The sequence below is a fragment of the Anoplopoma fimbria genome, chromosome 18 (assembly GCF_027596085.1).
Source record: "Anoplopoma fimbria isolate UVic2021 breed Golden Eagle Sablefish chromosome 18, Afim_UVic_2022, whole genome shotgun sequence".
In the NCBI taxonomy this organism is placed as follows: Eukaryota; Metazoa; Chordata; class Actinopteri; order Perciformes; family Anoplopomatidae; genus Anoplopoma; species Anoplopoma fimbria.
This window is the reverse complement of record NC_072466.1, coordinates 8,967,577-8,987,017: the sequence shown is the minus strand read 5'-3', so window position 1 is coordinate 8,987,017 and position 19,441 is coordinate 8,967,577. Positions and strand designations below refer to the sequence as shown.

The 19,441-nt window shown below is 38.6% G+C and overlaps 1 protein-coding gene across 2 annotated transcripts; it reads right to left on the bottom strand.

Moving 5' to 3' along the window:
* Window positions 1-6,399: 6,399 nt before the first annotated feature.
* gata4 (GATA binding protein 4) lies at window positions 6,400-13,802 on the bottom strand. 2 transcript variants are annotated; one of them, XM_054618835.1, is made up of 6 exons: window positions 13,075-13,802; window positions 7,752-7,918; window positions 7,483-7,608; window positions 7,194-7,302; window positions 6,934-7,070; window positions 6,400-6,530 (listed from the first exon to the last, which is right to left on the bottom strand). In XM_054618835.1, exons 1-6 carry the CDS (start codon window positions 13,598-13,600, stop codon window positions 6,405-6,407), a joined length of 1,191 nt encoding a protein of 396 aa, XP_054474810.1. In that variant the 5' UTR covers window positions 13,601-13,802; the 3' UTR covers window positions 6,400-6,404. The 2 variants fall into 2 exon arrangements, with proteins under 2 accessions (XP_054474810.1, XP_054474811.1); XM_054618836.1 differs by having other exon boundaries at window positions 7,221-7,302.
* Between the last annotated feature and the right edge of the window lie 5,639 nt (window positions 13,803-19,441).

Genomic DNA, 19,441 nt, shown 5'->3' with positions numbered 1-19,441 from the left:
CAGTTTCAAGTTATTTCAGTGACCATTGTGGGTTTTTCTTTCTTTAATGGAAGGGTTCCAACAATTTTGTCCACGTGTGTATGTAATCCGTGTGAAATTAATTTACCTGGAACACAACTTCATTCTATTTGTTGCACACTCGGACAAAAAGGGACTTCCAGGCGTGCATAAGTTTTTAAATAATAGTTTTACTGAAAGTACAGAAACACATTCACTTCAGCGCTGACTGCACCCTGCAGGTGGCTTTGGTCATCTCACGCAAGCATCACGTTGCTCTCTCTTTTCTTCACCCGAAGGACCCCCCAATGAGCTCCACTCACTGCAACCCAACATTAACCCATTAATCACTAGTTGCCATGCAGGTGAACACATGCCAGGTGATGACCAACAAATCAATCAGCAAACAAAAGCAAAAATAATAAATACATCAGAATATGGGGGTGTCATGTCCAACATTACTGTGGGCCCCACATATTACTTATTGTGAGAAATGTATTGTAAAGTGAGAAAATAAATATTTTTCTAAGCGTCCTGTATTAGGCCTCAATGGGATACCAAGAGAAAGCTGGCAGCTCTGTGTGTGAAGGCCTGCAGCAATCCTATCAGTAAGTTTATTTGTATCAAAGATCCAAGACTGGATCAGGAAACTCTCTCTCTCTCTCTCTCTCTCTTTTTTCTCTCTCTCTCTCTCTCTCTCTCCCTCCCTCCCTCTTTTGGTTTGCACTTGTATTTCAATTGCATGGTAATTCCTGATCATGCTTTTCTGTAGTAAAAAAAGAGTCTGCAGCCAGCAGCTCCTTGAGGCTGACCACACAGCGGTGCTTTGAGCTAAATGCTAATGTCAGCATGCTATCATGTTCCCCATGACAGGGGTCAGGCCTATGCTCCCTCAGCCCTATGTTTCCTGAGTCCTATGTTCCCTCAACCCTTTGCTCCCTCAGCCCTTTGCTCCCTCAGTCCATCTAGTCTGGTTAGTATTGGTTGCCTCTGTTGGTTGGGTTGGTTTTGTTTAAGCATTAGAAGTAAGCTGATGGGAATGTCATTAGTTAGGCAGGTGTTTGCTCATAAACCAGGATTTTCAACAAATTATAATGTTGATTGTGGTGTGAGAAGACATTTCAGGGAATCCCCAAAGTGATAACAAATCATCCTGAGAGGGACATGAACATTTGAAGCAAATTCTATGGCAATTTCTTAAACAGTAGTGGAGGAATTTCACTCATCTTATGTTAAATAAATAAAAGTTAATACCCTTTATTGTAGCATTTCAGTTCTGAAACAAACCATGATGAACGCACAGATAACCTACTCAAATAGAGTCACACCCAGACCCTGTCAAACGTGTTACTCTGCATGATTCTGTTTGTAGCAACAGTCTCCTCAAATGTGTTCGCATGCCTTTGACTTATAGCGACACTGTTATGCTACATGTACATGACTGACCTTAAAAGAGAATAGAGGAGATACATTTAAATTGAATTGGATTCCTGAAATACCAGCTGGAGGAGTCTGGATGGAACTTCCCATGTGAGTACTCAGCTCTTACTTTGACAAAACACTTTTTCGTTCTGAATTTGCTGAAGGCATTGCTTAAGCTCTTATATTCTTTTACTCATGTTCCACAAATCAAATGTCATACCAAATCACACAATATTTGGTTAATTTCAACAGCCACTGCAGGTACACTGTTCTCTGTTTCCTACATGATAATCAGCTCACAAGTTTTTTGTTCAGGTGGAGACGTAAAAGACCTTGGTATTATGGACATGAAAAGGAGCCTCCGTTGTGCAAAAAGAAATGTTTGGCCAGTCTTAAAACTCTGCAGCACAGATTCACACTGAAGAGTGCCAGACGGAAGTAAGTACTTACAGTGTATATATGAAGTTCATATGGGGCATTAAACTGATGTCTTAGCGACGCATCTCAACAGGAAAGTCAATGTTTATTTATTCAGCTGGGTTGTTTTAGGACAGAGGATATTTCAGGTGATATACATTTTCACTTCCTCTTTATCATGCCGCAAAAGTGTCTGAGTAACAGTATTGCAGTATGTCATATTAAATGCTTCATATACAGTATCATTATTAGTGTATTTTCACATATTTCCCACAATATAATTACAGTATATATATTTCAACCATATGCACATACAACAAACCAGTGTGTCGGATTTAGGGGGATATATTGGCAGAAATAGAATGTAATATTTCTAACTATGTTTGCATTTCACAATCATTTGTGTATAACCATTGAATTTCTTTTACGTTAGAATGAGTCTTTTCTATCTACACATAGCCCGCCATGTTTCACGTATTTTACATTACCTGAAGGCAATTATAGTTCTCTGACAAAATGAATAGGGAGGGGGGAGTAGAGGGGTATTCAGCAGAAATGAAACCTCAGCTCTGTACGCCACTAAATCCAACACGCTGCTCCTTTAACATTACTAAATTGCATTTACTGTGTATTATTCATTTTGAACTTTGAGTATTTTAACAAAATTGTAAGTCATTTTAAAGGAGTTCAGCATTGGGAAATAGACCACTCCCATTAAAAATCAATCTGCAGCTGTTTAGCTTAGCATAAGACTGGCCACTGGGGCAAATCTGCCCCCTGGCACTTTTGAAGTTCAAAAAATATTAATTTGATGTCTTCATTTCTTCCAGTCAAAACCAAAGCTTGTCTTTTTTAATTTCAATATTTGTACATGAAAAAACAAGATATAACATGTTAATCATTGAGCTTAAAAGGTTGTGTCCAGTGTCCAGTGTGGATTTTGTTACCTTTGTTACCTTTATAGAGCCAGACTCACTATTCCTATTTCCTGTTTTATGCTATGCTAAGCTAACCAACTGCTGGGTGTTTATTCATATTTAATAGACAGACATGAGAGTAGTGTCTATCCTCTCGTCTAACTCTCTGCAAGAAAGCAAAAGTGTTTTTCCCAAAACTGTTACTTTAAAAATCAAAACAAAATTCTTCTTATAACTTGTCCACTTGGACTCAGAAGTTTCAAAAAATATTCATAAATGACATCAGTTTCACAATGTTGTATGCCTTTAAATGAGACATCTTTATGTCACAGGACGAGCTGCACACCTGAAGCCTGTGTGAATGGAGGGACAAAAAAGCTGACTGACACCAGGAGCTTCTTTGAGCAGATGTCATTCTGGGCTGACACACGATACTCTGTGAAGAAAGTATCGGAGCATCTCAAGCTCAGACAAGCCAACGACGGCATTTCGCTCAACGAGTCCGTCAACAAGAATTTTGTGGAGTTTCACCGTGACATCACAGAGGAATGTGGTTCAACAGACAAGCAGCATTCTTGGGCCGTTATTGAGAAACGAGAAGAGATTGTCATGTATGGACCTTATTATCCTAATTACAACAACGGAGAACACAGCGAGGACATCATCATCAAACAAACACAGGAACTTCTGGAGTCAGAGTCCGTCTCAGAGGACTGGAAGGTGTACGTTTTCACCATGAACAGCCCGTGTTTGGCTAGAAACACAGATGCATGCATGCTGAACCTGGTCCAGAAAGCTCAGGAGTGGTGGAGCGTGTATGGAGTAAAGACTCATATTGGTTATTTGAAATGCTGGGGGTTCAAAGGAACTAAAGAAAACCTGTTCAAGGATATTAACTACAGCCAAGTGGACTGTATGGATCAGACTGAAGACCACAAGAGCTACGTTAAAGCAGCTGAAAAGACTGAAATAAATCCTCTATGTGAAATGATGTATAATGCTGTGAAACACCCCCTGAGATCTGCAGGTTTTGATTTGATAAACATAGTGCAGGGGCAAGATTGGAGGAGTTGCTTTAAAAATATGCATAGTATTATCGAAAGCTTACCAGAAGAGGAGAAACAAATCTTCACACAGGAGGCAAACACTGTGATCGAAGCTTCACAAGTTCTGCTTTCAGAAAAAAGTGAAAGCTTTGAGGAATATTTAGAAAGAGGATGTGCGTTTGCTCTTGATTACACTTTTAGCTCACAGTTATCTGACGCCATGCAGGATCAAATAAGACTCTCGTTTCAACAGTGCTGGAAAGAGATGGTGCAGGGCAAATATGCTGAGTTTATCAGGGAGAAGCTGACTGAAGACTTCAATCAATGTACCGTCCAGCTTTTCATCACCGATATTGCAAAGTTCACAAAAGAATACTTAGAAATTGGAAGGATACAGTTTTCAGAAGAAGCTCCGCAAGTTGCCCGATAACCATCCTCTTTGCAAAGATGATGAGGAAGCCAAGACTATATATTTCCCACATGTGCATTTAAAATACCATTTAATGCATCTAAAATACCATTTGCATTAAGTCAAAATGCTTTGTCTTTATTAGTTTCCTCAGCAGAGCTACAGTTGCACACAGAGGAAGGGCATCAGGTAGTGTTAGTGCACACAGAGAAAGTCCACATGTCCGTCTCTCACTGTGTCTTTACTTACAATATAACACAAATGGTGTATTACAATTATACTGGAGTGGAGTTTTTTTTTTTTTTTTTTTTTTTACATATATGCTCATATATTTGTTGGTAATTACATGTGTCCATATCCCACATTTACACATGTTGCCCCATGATTGTCACAAGCAAATTAAAGCATTGAGCATTGACAACAATCTGTACAGTCTTGATACAATACACCGTCATAAAGTCAAACGACCTTCAGCTAACAGATGATAGTTAGATGACAGTGTGGTTTGGGGGTTGTGCATTTTATAATAAATACTAGCAGGATTAAAGAGGATTAAGCTTTCTTATGGATGCACATCTGCTCTTGTGTCAGCAGAGGGAGCTATGTGCAATTACTTCCATCCACATTCATCACGTGCAACTTGCAAGCTGCAAAGGTAGTTTTTCATGTATTTTTTCATAGAGGTGTCAATACTGACATGTATTTTATTTATTTTTACATTTGAATCAAAAGGCACACAATTTGGGATTCATCAAGGAACAAAAGGCCACCAGGAAACTGTTTCTATTGCACTGAGTGGGAGATCATCTTTACTGAAGGACATATCTCTGGTGTTGTGGAGTGACGGATTTCTTGAGCGATTCTCTTTTAGTTACAGTAAGTTTATGAGAAATGCTCCTGATTAGCTTTTCTCTTTGCAATTAGATGAAATAACACCTGTTCTTTACAATCATTGGTATCACATATAAGAGATTTTAACCAGTGTGACAGTTTTGGGAAGTGTGTAAAGGGTCAGTTCACCCAGATCACAAATCACATAAATATTCTTTTTTTTACCAGTGGTATTTTGTTTTGCAGATTGTTTTATTTGTTTAAGTTTTGATATATTGGTGCTGAATCTGAGCTTTGAAAGACTTAATAGCAACGTGCTTTACCAAATACTCTAGATAATCAAAAGAGAGGATCTTGTATGAACGGTTTGAATAATCTAACAATCATACAAAATACTGAAAACTTTCCACACTGAGGTTCGTTGATTTAATAAGTAACCGGCTATTGTTTGTTCTCCAAAGAGCTTTTGACATTTTAAATGTAATTTTCATTTATCTCCATTGCACTGTGATTACATTTCTGCAAGAAAATACCATATGCAAGTGTGAAGATAGTTGTTGTTTTTCTAAATGTGAGCTGACCCTTGAGGTACACTTTCTATAACTCTTCCTTGGTGCTACGTTTGACATTAAAGTGGGCTGTTGGGATTATTTTCCTGGTTTTTCTCTTCCTAATTTTTTCGCAGAATTGTCTGTATTATGTAATATGAAAATGAAAACAAATATATAATGAAATAAAAATAACCTAGGAGATAAAGACTGGTCATTACTGTTATTTGTTACTGGTGTACAGTACCAGTCAAAAGTTTGGACACACCTTCTCATTCAACTACTTTGAAGAATGTAAAATATAAAACATATTCTGGTTTGTTGAACATTTGTTTGTTTACCACATAATTCCATATGTGTTCCTTCATAGTTTGGATGTCTTCAATATTAATCTACAATGTAGAAAAAAATAAAAAATAAAAATAAAGAAAAACCATTGAATGAGAAGGTGTGTCCAAACTTTTGACTGGTACTGTATGTTACAGTATCACTTGATCCCCTTGCACTGGCATGATAGAGTGACCAAATAAAAGTTTTCACATCAAGAGTTGTCTAATCACAGTGCTGCTCTTTAACAAACTCCTTTCGGTCCATCGATTGCTGGGGTTGAATGCACAATATCTGTGCAGTTCTGTTAAAGATCTCCATTTCTTTTGTGGCGCCCAAACATTTGTCCCAAAGTGTTGCACTGACGGCACAGAACGGTGTGAAGGCTGCAGGGACATCTGCATCCAGAGCGGCAGTCTGCTGCCTGGAGACGCTCGTCTCTCCGGAGAGTTTAATCGGGTATGGTTAGAAATGCTGTGTTGCAGGTCTTCTAGGCCAGGATGAGGTTGTTCCAGGGCTCCGCTTTGGAGCCAGAGGACAAACCGTGGCCCCCAGGGGACATCTTGAGAGGAATGGCACTGCCTTGAGCTGCCATGTAGGTAGGCAGGGCTGAAATCTAGAGGAATAGTGAAAAAAATAGTGCCAAGGTCAGTACGAGAATCTGATACGTGATCTGTTCTGTGTGGCAATCCATCATAGATAGAGACTTTCCTTTCCATTTTGCATGTGTGATATATATCAATATAATACATGAAATATAACACTCCATTTTGTACAATCTGGCTCATAATAATTTGGATTTATCTGTTGTTTTATAATAATCTGAAAGGACATATTGTGCTTTGTCATTCGGCCTTTAGGTAATACAATTCTCTGAGCTTATAAAGTTCATCTAGCTGAATGTGATGAGCAATGAGGGCCTGCACCTCTTTCATCATCACAATTACAGACTCTAATGTACAGAATCACAATTACCGATGTAAAAGTTTTTTTGAAATTTGACCAAAAACGTGTCCAACCTGTGCGTGTGCGCTGTGGTGTGTGTACAAGCTATGAGTGTCCGGCTCTGTCTTTATCTGTCGAGGCTCCTCGGTGGTGGTGGAGGCTCGGGGAGTGCTGCTTGGCGTGACTGGAGTCCCATCGCTGCCCGGGGTCCCTGTGGAGCACCAGAACTGAAGTCATTACCCATTCACAGACAGTATGCTCGAGTGAATGTGGAAGTCTTAGCTACAGTATGATCCTGTTAATCTAATATTTATATATACATATCCAAACCAACCTAAGCACAAGTGGTTTTGAAGCTCACCAGTTTGGGATTTGTTGAGGCTTTTGGGTTTGCGTTTGCGGGTCTGGATCCCCTCTTTCTTCATGGCCAGGGGTCGTGCTACCTGTCAAGATACAAGGACAAATAAATAACTCTTAGCCGTGAGATCAAGATTCAGAGGATCCACTAATTCCACTATTTCTAAAGATGCATTTTCAAAAAGTCTGATCTGTTTTAGTTTAAAGTATAAATGTGCTTAAAGTGGTTATGTACAAGATTTCAGCAGTAGCAGAGATGCGCTTACCCCGTGGAGTTTCATGTAGAGGCCACAGGCGTTGCAGACCGGCTCTCCCTCTGCGTTTCGTCTCCACAGGGTGGTGGTGGTGGTGTGACAGTTGGTGCAGGACAGGCCAACCCTCCTCGAGGCAGACTGCAGGATATAAAGTATGTCAGAGCCATCAGTTAAAAAAAGGAGGAAAGAAAATGCATTCATTTTTAATTCAGATACACTGCAGGTGAATTAATCACCCATTCACACACTGTGTTGCTTCACTGTAATAGTACATCACCCACCAGCCGTCGCTGAGGTTTGATGAGAGGTCTGTTGATGCCGTTCATCTTGTGGTACAGTCCGCAGGCGTTGCACAGGTAGTGGCCGGTACCGTCCCGCCTCCAGAGGGGGGTCGACATCGCCCCGCAGTTCACACACTCTCGCCCCTCAGCAAAGTCATCATACATGTCTGAAGGAGGATGACAAGTAAGAAATATGGTGAGCCTAAAAACAACTGATTTGATCTGGATTGAACAGTAAACTGCATAACTCGAGTAAAACTGTGAGTTCTCTATCAGCTCAAGAATCAATCATCTATATGAGCTAGAATAAGTTATTTAATAATCATAACTGCACTGGATAAATAAATAAAAACATTCTGGTTGAAGCAACAGCTGTTTTTCTGAAAAGTCCATGTTTTATTTATAGTGTTTTGGCATTAAGTTGATGAAGCTAATGATGATCATTCTGATTCCATTGACAGCCATTGCAAAGAAAAATTAAATATACTTTGATATATTTGAAGACTAACTGTCCCGTTCTGGTTTTACATTGTCACATAGTTGTTTTTCATTCGTTACAGTGGTGACAGTTAATGAGGGAATAAAGTGACAACATCTAAAAGTAACAACGTATATTCAATCAGCTTGATCAAAGTACAATCTGCAGTACTTTTACTGTAAGTGATTATTTCCTTTTCTGAGAACCTATAATTACACAGCCCTTTTTTACTCCATCTGACGGTCACTAATAACTCTGGATATAAAGACTTTGCTTGCAAAACATAATAAAAAACTGAACTTTTTTTACAGTTGCTATATGAAATAGTGAACAACTTTAGAATTACATTGCAAAGAAAATCAAAAATAGACTTTACATAGATTCAACGTAATACTGTATCATTTTACAGACCAAACTGAGCTCATTGATGTGAAATAACTTCCAGCAGAGTTTATACCACATAAATAATAATAATAATTCTCTCCACCCTCCTTAATAAACACTTTTCCTGCACTGTCAAACGCTTTTTATCAAATGCAGTGGCATCTCTGCACCAGCAGGAGGTGCAGGCTGCAGTCTTGCAGGCCCACACAACAGCAGCCTGGAATCCCTCCTTATCTTTCACCTCCGACTGATAGAGTTGGCTGGAAATATAGACGGAGTAGAGCTCCATCATATTCAAATAGAGACTTTGTTTCTGTCATATCTCTTTCCCCCCCTCCTCTCTCTCTCTCTCTCTCTCTCTCTCTCTCTCTCTCTCTCTCTCTCAGTTAGCATGACATCTCATGCAAAGTTGCACATAGAGTATCTCTGAAGAACCACTTAGCCTTTCAGGAGAAGGAGGCATCAATCAGTGGTTAGATTGTGACAAGCAAAAGTTACTATATTTATCTACTACTGTGAGGTTGGCTGAGAACAGATGGAGAAAAATGTGCAAAACACCAACATATTAACCGTAAAAGCAACAATTAAATCAGATTATTTGAAGTGTACGCTACACTGTGCATATTTATTATAAATAGAGATATAAAACAAACAAAAGAAGGAATCTGGCCTCCATCTGCTCCTCCCTCGCTGCAGTGTATCTGTTCATATGCAGGCCTCCTCCAAGGCTGAGAGCAAAAAAGACGCAGCAGGGCAAGCTAACCTTGAGCCGTTTGCAGCCAACACAACGCAGCAACACGAGACAATACACAAAAGAAACACTGCATGTGTCTGTGTGTCTATCTAAATGGAAGTTTATTTTTCTTTCCACTGGGTAAATGTCAATGTGTGTCTTTATCAGGGGACGTGGATGCTTTAAGAGGACAAAGGTGAAAACAACTGTGACATATGTGAAGACTATACCTGTCCTGTGCAGGTTTTGAATGTGGTTTTTTATTTTGTTTCATTTAAAAGTACAAGTACAATGTTAAGTTTATCTGTTTTATACATATTTATTTCCTTTTCTGAGATATCACACTTACACTGGACCTTTTCATGGCTGTGGTCGCTAATGACAGTTAATAAGAAGACTTCACATGCAAAACCTATGAATAACAATAAAATATAGTATATAATAATAATAATAATAATAATAATAATGGGGGGGGGCTTTCTCACTGAGTACTGTAGTCTACCTAAGACCAAGTTTAAAGTACTTGTACTTAACTTGAGTATTTCCATTTTATGCAACTTTATACTCCAAATTTATTTGACAGATGTAGTTACACATTCTGTTTTAAAGAAAACAAATAAGATTAGTGTATAGAATATGATGCATTGCTGTAAATCTAACAAGCAAACAGTTTTTTAAATAGTTTAAATTAGCTCCATCCAAGATTATTTTCTGCCTTCCTTTCAAGTTTGATACTTAAAGTAATTTTTTTTAAATTATACATACTTTTATTTAAATAACATTTTCAGCACAGGAGTTTTACTTGTGATGGAGTAGTTTTACATCCTGGTAATTACTTAATTATTATTTTTATATTTCATACATTTCATCCTCACTGCTTTTTCAATTATATATATTTTTTAATATATTTTCCAGCAAATGCTAACTTAACTGCAAGAATATGTATGTGTAAGTTACTTTCCAACATGATGAAAATAAAAAACTTTTTAAGTCATTTTTTCTTCCAGGCAGAGGAAGAAGCGTTGTGTGTGAAGGAGACTTTCATCCCTGCCAGGGTCCTATCAGAGTGACAATACAGATATAATGTCTAATAAACTAAAGTTATACTGATTATCCAATAAAGATATAATAAAAAGGATCTCTTGTAGTCAATAAAAGGTTGGGCTGTTTACATAAAATAATGTTTCAATTTAAGTAAGTTCAAATTTAAGAAATAATAACATCAAGGCAGAACGTGATAAGCATCTGATCCAAAACTTTATTACTTAAATAGGTTTAACAAAGATGTTTATTGTCATTGAGATGTGTCTCTGAAAAAAAGAGGCATTAATAGAGACTCAATTTAGGTGAATTTGAAACAATTCAAAAATATTTTCACAGATTTAACTTCCCTGATTGTTATTCATTTCTTCTTTTATTGACCGAGAGGAAAAAGCCACAGCTTAGGGAGTTTCCCTTCTCTCCTATTCACAACCAGAACAATAGAGACTTTCACTGCACGGCTCAACGCAACTTCATCAAACACTGAGATTTGATTTAATTTGATGTGAGTGTGAAACAATGAGTTGAAGCCTGAAACATGTCTAAAGAGAAGCAGTGAGTAAACGTGCTAAGCGCCGTGATTTGATTGTGATAGTAATCAAATGAAGAGGTCAGTGTGGATCAATGCGTTTATCTGTCACACTGTTGTACAGCTGATTGTTTTTTCTTTCTGAATCAAACAGTTAAAAAAGATGACCTTGTAGAGAGGTCATTTAAATGATCATCACACAAATCATTTTTAGGAGCAATTTGTCAGACAGAAAAGGAAATCAATGAATGCAGAAGTAATGGTAGCTGTTAATCAACTGTTAATAAGATAAAACTAATAATAATAAGTGATAATAAGTCTAATAATGATTTGACCCATCAGATTAGGACGAAAATGTAGATAATGGAGGAGTCAAATAAACACAACGCTGATTATTAATAGACTGCACAAGGTGCAAGTCGAAGTCATCGGAAAAACGGACAAATAAGCAAAATCGATGTGTTGGGATAAGGTCCAGAGTTCACGGCAACCAGCAGCTAAAGGCCGAATATACACCCAGCACAGGGACAGAAAGGAATAGGCCAACGTAACAGCTTTAACTGAATGAAAAGGGTTTATCTAAAATAATTGACTCTGCTGCTGCTCAGGATCAGATTCCTCACACACACACTTCAAATCAAATCTGACCTCACACACAAGGCCTCAATCAAACACAATCCATAAACCACAATTCATTAAACTTTCATCAATTCAGATTGAGTTAATTATTCAATATTTGATATTTGATTCATGAAGATAAATCAAACATGTTTATTTTTAAAAAAAAATGAAGTTTGATTTGGGTTTGTGTGGCTATAAAATAAAGCCTGAGTATTAAATATAATATTTTATATATTATTAGTTGTCATTAATACTCAATCTGGCCTTTTGGTTTATTTTATTCCTGAGGGAAATTATCTTAAATTTAGTATTTGAATTACAATGTATATATTTCAAAAATTATACAATTAGAATAAAAGACAAAATGAAGTTAGCATAAATGAATTTCACTCAATTACTTTATTTACTTGTTTTTTTTAAACTGTCAAATCAAGGCACATGGAATCAGACACAGTAAGTGTTTAGTTAATAAAGTACTAAAACTTGAAATAATTACCAATATAAAGCATTGATTAAAGCAGCCCGCAGTCAGACTTTCAAATACTCCTCTCAGGGTTAAATACATTTTCTTATAGGATTAAATTTGCCAAACATAACATGATTAGGAATAACAGCTGTGCTCCCCATATCATATAAAAACCTGTGTTCAAGAAACAAAAGGTGACAATCAGCCTTTAATCCTTCTGCAAGGACTCACCGTGTCTCCGGTCGATTGATTATCACGTCACAGTAATGATTGATCTCACGTGGCAGCCTGAAACTTTCTATTCGTTAATGTTTTAGGCGTGTTTTTAATCAAATAGAGCCTAGTGGGGAAAACCATTACGTGCTCACGCAATGTTTCATCTGAATTGGAGGTTTTTAGACATTTTCGTTCAGCAGAAGTTTGATGAACAATAAAACAACTCTCTGTTAGATCTTTTTTTTAAAGGGGGGGCGTCTATAATTGATTCGATTTTTATCATTATGTGTGAAATATTATATTGTATTATAATAGCGTATGGATTTATTTGTAATTCTAAAATCATAATATAAATACAGCTGGTGTGTTTAGTGTGTTCTGTCAGATAATAAATACTACCTTAATCTTGATGTCTTTTAATCAAGAGATTATTTTCAGAGATTATAATCAGATTTTTTAAAGACCTCAGACCTTTTTAAAGACCCACTTGCATATATATATATATATATATATATATATATATTTCTTTTTCAGGAGAATACAACGAAAGGTTGTCTGGCCTGACAACCTTTCACCTCATTTTTATTTTGTATGGCCATAAACTGTAGGCATACTGTCAATAATCGTTGTCAAATATAAATAAATAAAAAGGGACATGCTTCTCTCTCTTTTTTCTTTGTTTCGGATTTGCACTTATTTCTTCTTTTGGTGACATTGAAGCTGATAGTTTGACATTCTTTACATTTCTGTCGGACAGTATTTCCAACCAAACACAAACAATGTTCAGCGTGACAGTTTGACCTACACAAAATAAAACAAATGCTTAAATAAATATTAAAAAAAAAATTTGCTCACCTATGTTTGGGTGCCGTGTTGTGCCATGATGAGCACCGGGTTGGAGACCGTGGAGGACCGGGCTATCGAAGGGGGACGCCGACCACGTCGCACCCACGTTGGGGCTCATGTAGGCCGGGTAGTGGCCGTGATACGACCCGCTGAGGCTCCGGGCGCTGTAGTGCTCCCTCCCGTTGGAGGAGATGTTTAACGGGCTGCTGTAAGAAGCCGCCGTGTCCCGGACCGAGGCCACCCCGGAGGACAGAGGCGGGCTGGTGGAGAAGGCGAAGCGCGGAGACACCGGGGTGGAGTGGCTGTAGGAGGGCACCGGGTCTGCGCACGGCGGAGCCCAGGCAGAGTGGCTCGACACCGGGCTGCTCTGCTGCGACGCACCGGGAGCCTGGAGGTACGGCAGCGCCGGGATCATGGGGGTGACGACCCGGGTGGTGGGCACGTACACCGGAGAGGTGCCCGCCGAGGCGTTGTGCAGAAATCCGGCCTCATAGGAGGGGGGTCCGTGGTTGGTGGTCATTATGCCCTGATACATGGCCCCTCCTGGAAGCTGGACATCCGTGTTGAGAGGAGATAGTGATACGGGACTGCTGGGTATTAACGCAAAAACATGTGATTTAATACAATCCGCAAGGCTCTGTCGTCCTTATTACAATCAGATCTGCAGCCAAGATGTGAAGCAAAGTCAACGCGACAATCAGAAAATTAGGAATAAACCGAGAGGAGAGAGACATGAGAGGGAGGAGGAGGAGGAGTGAGAGACTGTGATCAAGATCCAGCATCTCTCTCTCTCTCTCTCTCTCTCTCTCTCTCTCTCTCTCTCTCTCTCTCTCTCTCTCTCTCTCTCTCTCTCTCTCTCTCTCACTCAAGCCAAAAATATGTGAAACATTTGAATTAAACCTATATTTTATTCTAGATAGCTGAAGCTCATTGGCTTTAACGTTAACCACAAATTTAACTAAAAAAAACTATTTGTTATCACATTATGTCACTCGCTAAGTTCGATCAAAACGATTATGTGTGTGTGTGTGTGTGTGTGTGTGTGTGTGTGTGTGTGTGTGTGTGTGTGTGTGTGTGTGTGTGTTTTTTCCTTGTTTGTGGATTTTTGTGATTTTTATCTAAACAAAAACGAACTTTTAATTTCATCTTTGAATTAAATTCATTCGCTTAAGAAACCTTTCTTTCGGTTTAGATTCCCTGTTACAGACAGATCGACTCTATATCTGTTATTAACTATTTGAAAACATTTGTAATAAAATCATTTTCAACATAAATGCAGCTTTTATTTATATCTGTTAACGTCCTTAAGTTAATTCAATACAAATCAAAGCCTCCGACACCAACTCTCTTCAACATTTGTCCAAATATGTTTTCGTTATCCGAACAGATTTGGCCTGTTGGATTAACGCTGTGTCTATTCTCTAGTTCAATGTGCCCATAACGGCCTTTAATTAGTCTTTCACTAAAGTGATTTGTTGATAGTTAATTACGAAGTTGTTGTTTTTTTCTGGAATAGCACCACAATATGTTTGTGTCTGTGACGCTTAAATTGCATATTCGTATCCATGATTATCTAAAATTATACACACACAATCATAATAATAATCATGCGTATCATTTTTCTGTGCTGCTTTAAAAACACATAATAAATGTTGATTATTCAGATAAGAGTTCAAGATATTTTTTATGTAAACACGTACTGGCCGTTATGAACGACACATCACTTAACAGTCTCATTAATGTGCCCAAAGTTAACCTATATCCGATTAAAGACTATTATATAAATACGTGCACTGTGGAGGAATAATTACCAGCTTCATTGATTTGTTTCAAATTGCCATCACATGACTATTTTTTACTTGCGTCACGTCTAATAAGAAATATTAAGGCCTTTACTTTTTTTTTTTTTCTCTTCATGACAAAAAAATGAAAAATACCGCTGGAAGCTTGACGCGTCTCTATTCGGAAGTCTCCGGCGGTTGTTGTCCTCATGAGGACAGATTTATACCTGTCATCAACACCAGTGAACGTAAACAGACGAGGCCATTTCATTGTGCAGCCACTTCCCACAAGACAGCCGCTCATTGAGTTATGTGGCTCTAACAGGCTGCCAATACAGTCCAGCGTGTGTGTGTGTGTGTGTGTGTGTGTGTGTGTGTGTGTGTGTGTGTGTGTGTGTGTGTGTGTGTGTGTGTGTGTGTGTGTGTGTGTGCAACACGTGTGTGAGCTGTGTCTAAAAGTTTCCCTGACAAGAGACACAAAATAAAAAAATAATAAATGCCCCACTGGATAAGTGCTTTCACCTCAGACTCAGGTGGCTAGTTGACTTGCTTATGGACAATATGTGGATTTATTTAAGTGAAATGCATTAAATGGCATAATTCATGTTAATATTCTACTATTTCCCCCAACAGATCATTTAAAATAAAATAAAACAATGATGAAAGACTCATATGCAAATTATCTCACTGCAACAGGTGCAGCAAAGCAAGTTAATCTGCACTTAAATCTTATCCATTTAACTTTGAACTATTTCAATCTTCTTTCAACCTGTGATGTTAGTTTGAATGTAGGTTTTTCTTGTTGTTGTTTTGTTTATTACTGTTATAATGTCATCTCTCTGCCTTGTTTACATTGTTATTTATTTTATTGTTTTTGTCTTTACCATGTAAAGTGCCTTTGAGTACCTTTTAAAGCGCTATACAAATAAAATGCATTATTTTAATTTTAAATCAAATAGCTCAGAGAAGAACTCTAATCATGATACTTGATTTAAAACACCTGCGTAGGTGTATCATTTAACTGCAGGCCTTTTAAAAGAGGCCACTGAATTAGCATTGCACTTTTAAAACATAACTGAACTCACTATGCACAGTTTAAAAAATAATAATAGATGCACCAAGAGAAAGATGATGAATTTCTATCTCCAAAGCCTCAAAGTACTTTTCATTTTCAAACTTGTAGTCTTCAGTCTAATCTGACGCTGACTCAAGTGACATCACCAGAAGACATTTAGCAGATTTCCTACAGTTCAAAAGAAAAACACAGAAGGAAATACAACCTTTTCCACATACGCAGTGACCCGTAAACAGACTTTAATGTGTAAAATTGGTGAAGTTCCTCTTTAATCGTCCAAAACATCCACAATCTATCTCTCTTTACATGAACCTTATACAATAACCTATATCCACATACAGCAGTATTGATTCACTGCCTGCTCCTTCTCATGTAGAAGTCAAGGCAAATAGAGCAATATCGCCTCAATGGAAAAGGGGAACTGTCATCAATGTGTAACTGCTGCCTGATAACAGAACCACCAATTGGTGGCTAATAATATCGAGGCGTGGGCCGCTGTTAGCCTGAGAGGGCTTAAAGTAGCACCTCACTCAGAAATGATTCATGCGTTTATGGTTCCAGGTATATATGACTATAGAGGTTTAGTCTGTGTTTCTGTTAGCTTAGCATGGTGTACAAGGAGTTTGTTGGGCAAGATAGGTTTCCACTCCCCTTATGGTACAACTTAACCAAACAGTTTAGTCAAATCAGAGCAAATATAGAGGGTGAGAAGTTTACAAAAATACAGAAAAATCAAACAGAGTTCATCCTCTTTTCTGTTATTGTAAAGTACAGTGAGTGTTTTCATTTGTGTGTGTGTTTGCACATGCCAGGCTGTATCACTGACAGTGACAGAGGCCAGAGCCCATGACAACTCTGTGTGTGTGTGTGTGTGTGTGTGTGTGTGTGTGTGTGTGTGTGTGTGTGTGTGTGTGTGTGTGTGTGTGTGTGTGTGTGTGTGTGTGTGTGTTTATAACCACTATTCTGTGTAACTGTGAGGGTTTTCAGTGTGCATGAATGAGGAGGTGTTGGTGAGGGACTAGATAGAGATGCTGGTATGTGTCGGACAGCAGCAGACTGAGTTTGTGTGTGTGTGTGTGTGTGTGTGTGTGTGTGTGTGTGTGTGTGTGTGTGTGTGTGTGTGTGTGTGTGTGTGTGTGTGTGTGTGTGTGTGTGTGTGTGTGTGTTAGTGTGCACGCGTTTGTGTGTGCAAGGAAGAAGGGCCGAAAGGGCCAAAGTAAGTCACCGACCCCAAATGATTGAATCTCTACCCCAGCCAAGGCGGGGACAGTTTTCCTGGTGCCTGGTTTGGACACACACACACACACACACACACACACACACACACACACACACACACACACACACACACACACACACACACACACACACACACACACACACACACACACACACACACACAACACAATCACTGAGACTAGTAGACTCCTGGATCCAGGAAGAAGACTTCAAATGGAGAAGCAGGAAAACACAGAAGGTAGAATACCCTGTCGATTTGGGCCAACAGAGGCCAGGGAAACACACACAACACACACACACACACACACACACACACACACACACACACACACACACACACACACACACACACACACACACACACACACACACACACACACACACACACACACACACACACTCAGTCACACTCTTTGGTTTTATTCATTAGCAAGCTGTTCTGCAAAGTAAGCAGAAAGTGTTTCTTTCTGAGTCTGTTCCTGCACCATGTTTTATCTGATCAGATTGATCAAAATGGATCCACTCATGTGATATTGGTAATGATGAAACAGTGCTGATCAATAACAACTCATTGTCTGTCAAACGGGCTCATAAAGACCTCTGATTGTGTCTGACGACTCTCAAAGTCCCTTTTGTGTTGTTTATTCATTCGATTTTCTTACTTCACACCTATTTGATAAACCTCAACTGACTTTTCTGAATTACTTAAATGAGCCATACTTTCAAATTAGAGATTTTTCAAAAGTTTGCAGTAAGCAGAAGAGTATGTGCACAAAAAAGTTTATTCAGTTAACTGTTGACTTTTTAAATAAACTATGATTTGTCCAGTTATCAGTTAAGAACGGGGCTGTCCCCTGTCTGGCTTCTGCTGCTTCTCAACATGATTTTGTTTCTATTACTATATTTATTCATTTCTGTATTTATAGTATTATTCGTTTGACTGCTGTAAACCTAATTGCTAAAACAGTTCTCTGTCTGATTAACAACAAGTTTCTGCTGCGTTCATTCTAACGTTGAAATTTCGAAACTATTCATTTATTCTCTGTGGTCATTTTCCTATCCACTAACTTCAGTTTATATCATATATATCCTACAAAAGATTATTTCCTATGAAAGATTAAACACTAGTTTTTTAGGCGTTGAAAAGTAATTTGGTTAAATTAAGGTTTTATCAGGTGAACTCTGGTTATATCCACACAGTCCAAAATTCTATAAATAAGTACAATATTCTTGTGGGATCATGCTCATTTGTGTGTTTATGTGTGTGTGTGTGTGTGTGTGTGTGTGTGTGTGTGTGTGTGTGTGTGTGTGTGTGTGTGTGTGTGTGTGTGTGTGTGTGTGTGTGTGTGTGTGTGTGTGTGTGTGTGTTTGTGTGTGTGTTAACTGTGTGTGCACACCGTTAACTGGAAGTATGTTTCTTTTTTTTCTTTCTTTTGAATAAATTATTAACTCCTCAGTTGCAGGTTCTCATATGTGACGAGCTCAAGTGCTGAATTGAATTCTTGGTTCACACTGTTTGAAGAGCAGCGCAAACACATCACACAACACTCAATTACAGGTGATAAGAATTCAATTATCAAAACCCCTTTTTTTGTTCTGATGTTTTTCACTGTTTTTTAGAACAGCGCACTCACGTTGGTTAAGTAACTATTAAATATTTCTTGTACGCTTGTATGCTAATATTTAAAAGTCCACTCCTGGGTTTTGCTTCCTCAAATGCTTTAAAATTGAGAATATTTTAAATGGAGTTCTGTGAGTGACTCGTTATAATCAAGTGAGCTTTGCATTGATGGCCACGTGTTCAAAAAGCCCCACTGACCAATCATATTGGCTGAATATCTGACTGACAGCCCCATAGCGGGGTGCCCCGTGATACCCAGAGTGTGTGTGCATGTTTGTGTGTGTGTATGTGAGCTATAACAAGAGTATTTTTAGCAGTGAAGACTCAGGGATCCCAGGACCTCTCCCTGTGATAAGCAGTGGCCAAAGTCCGCAGGCTAGCGAAGGCCCGAAGAGCAAATAGGGAACACACACATTCACTCACACACACACACACACACACACACACACACACACACACACACACACACACACACACACACACACACACACACACACACACACACACACACACACACACACAAATGCAAAGACAGTGTTTAATATGCTGATACGCGGACTTAGTTGCAGAGGGAAAGCTTTTTGTTTGAACGTGGAGGGGGCAAGTTAGAGGTAAGATTCAGGTTAGGTAAAGGTGAGGTGACATCATCAAAACAATGGG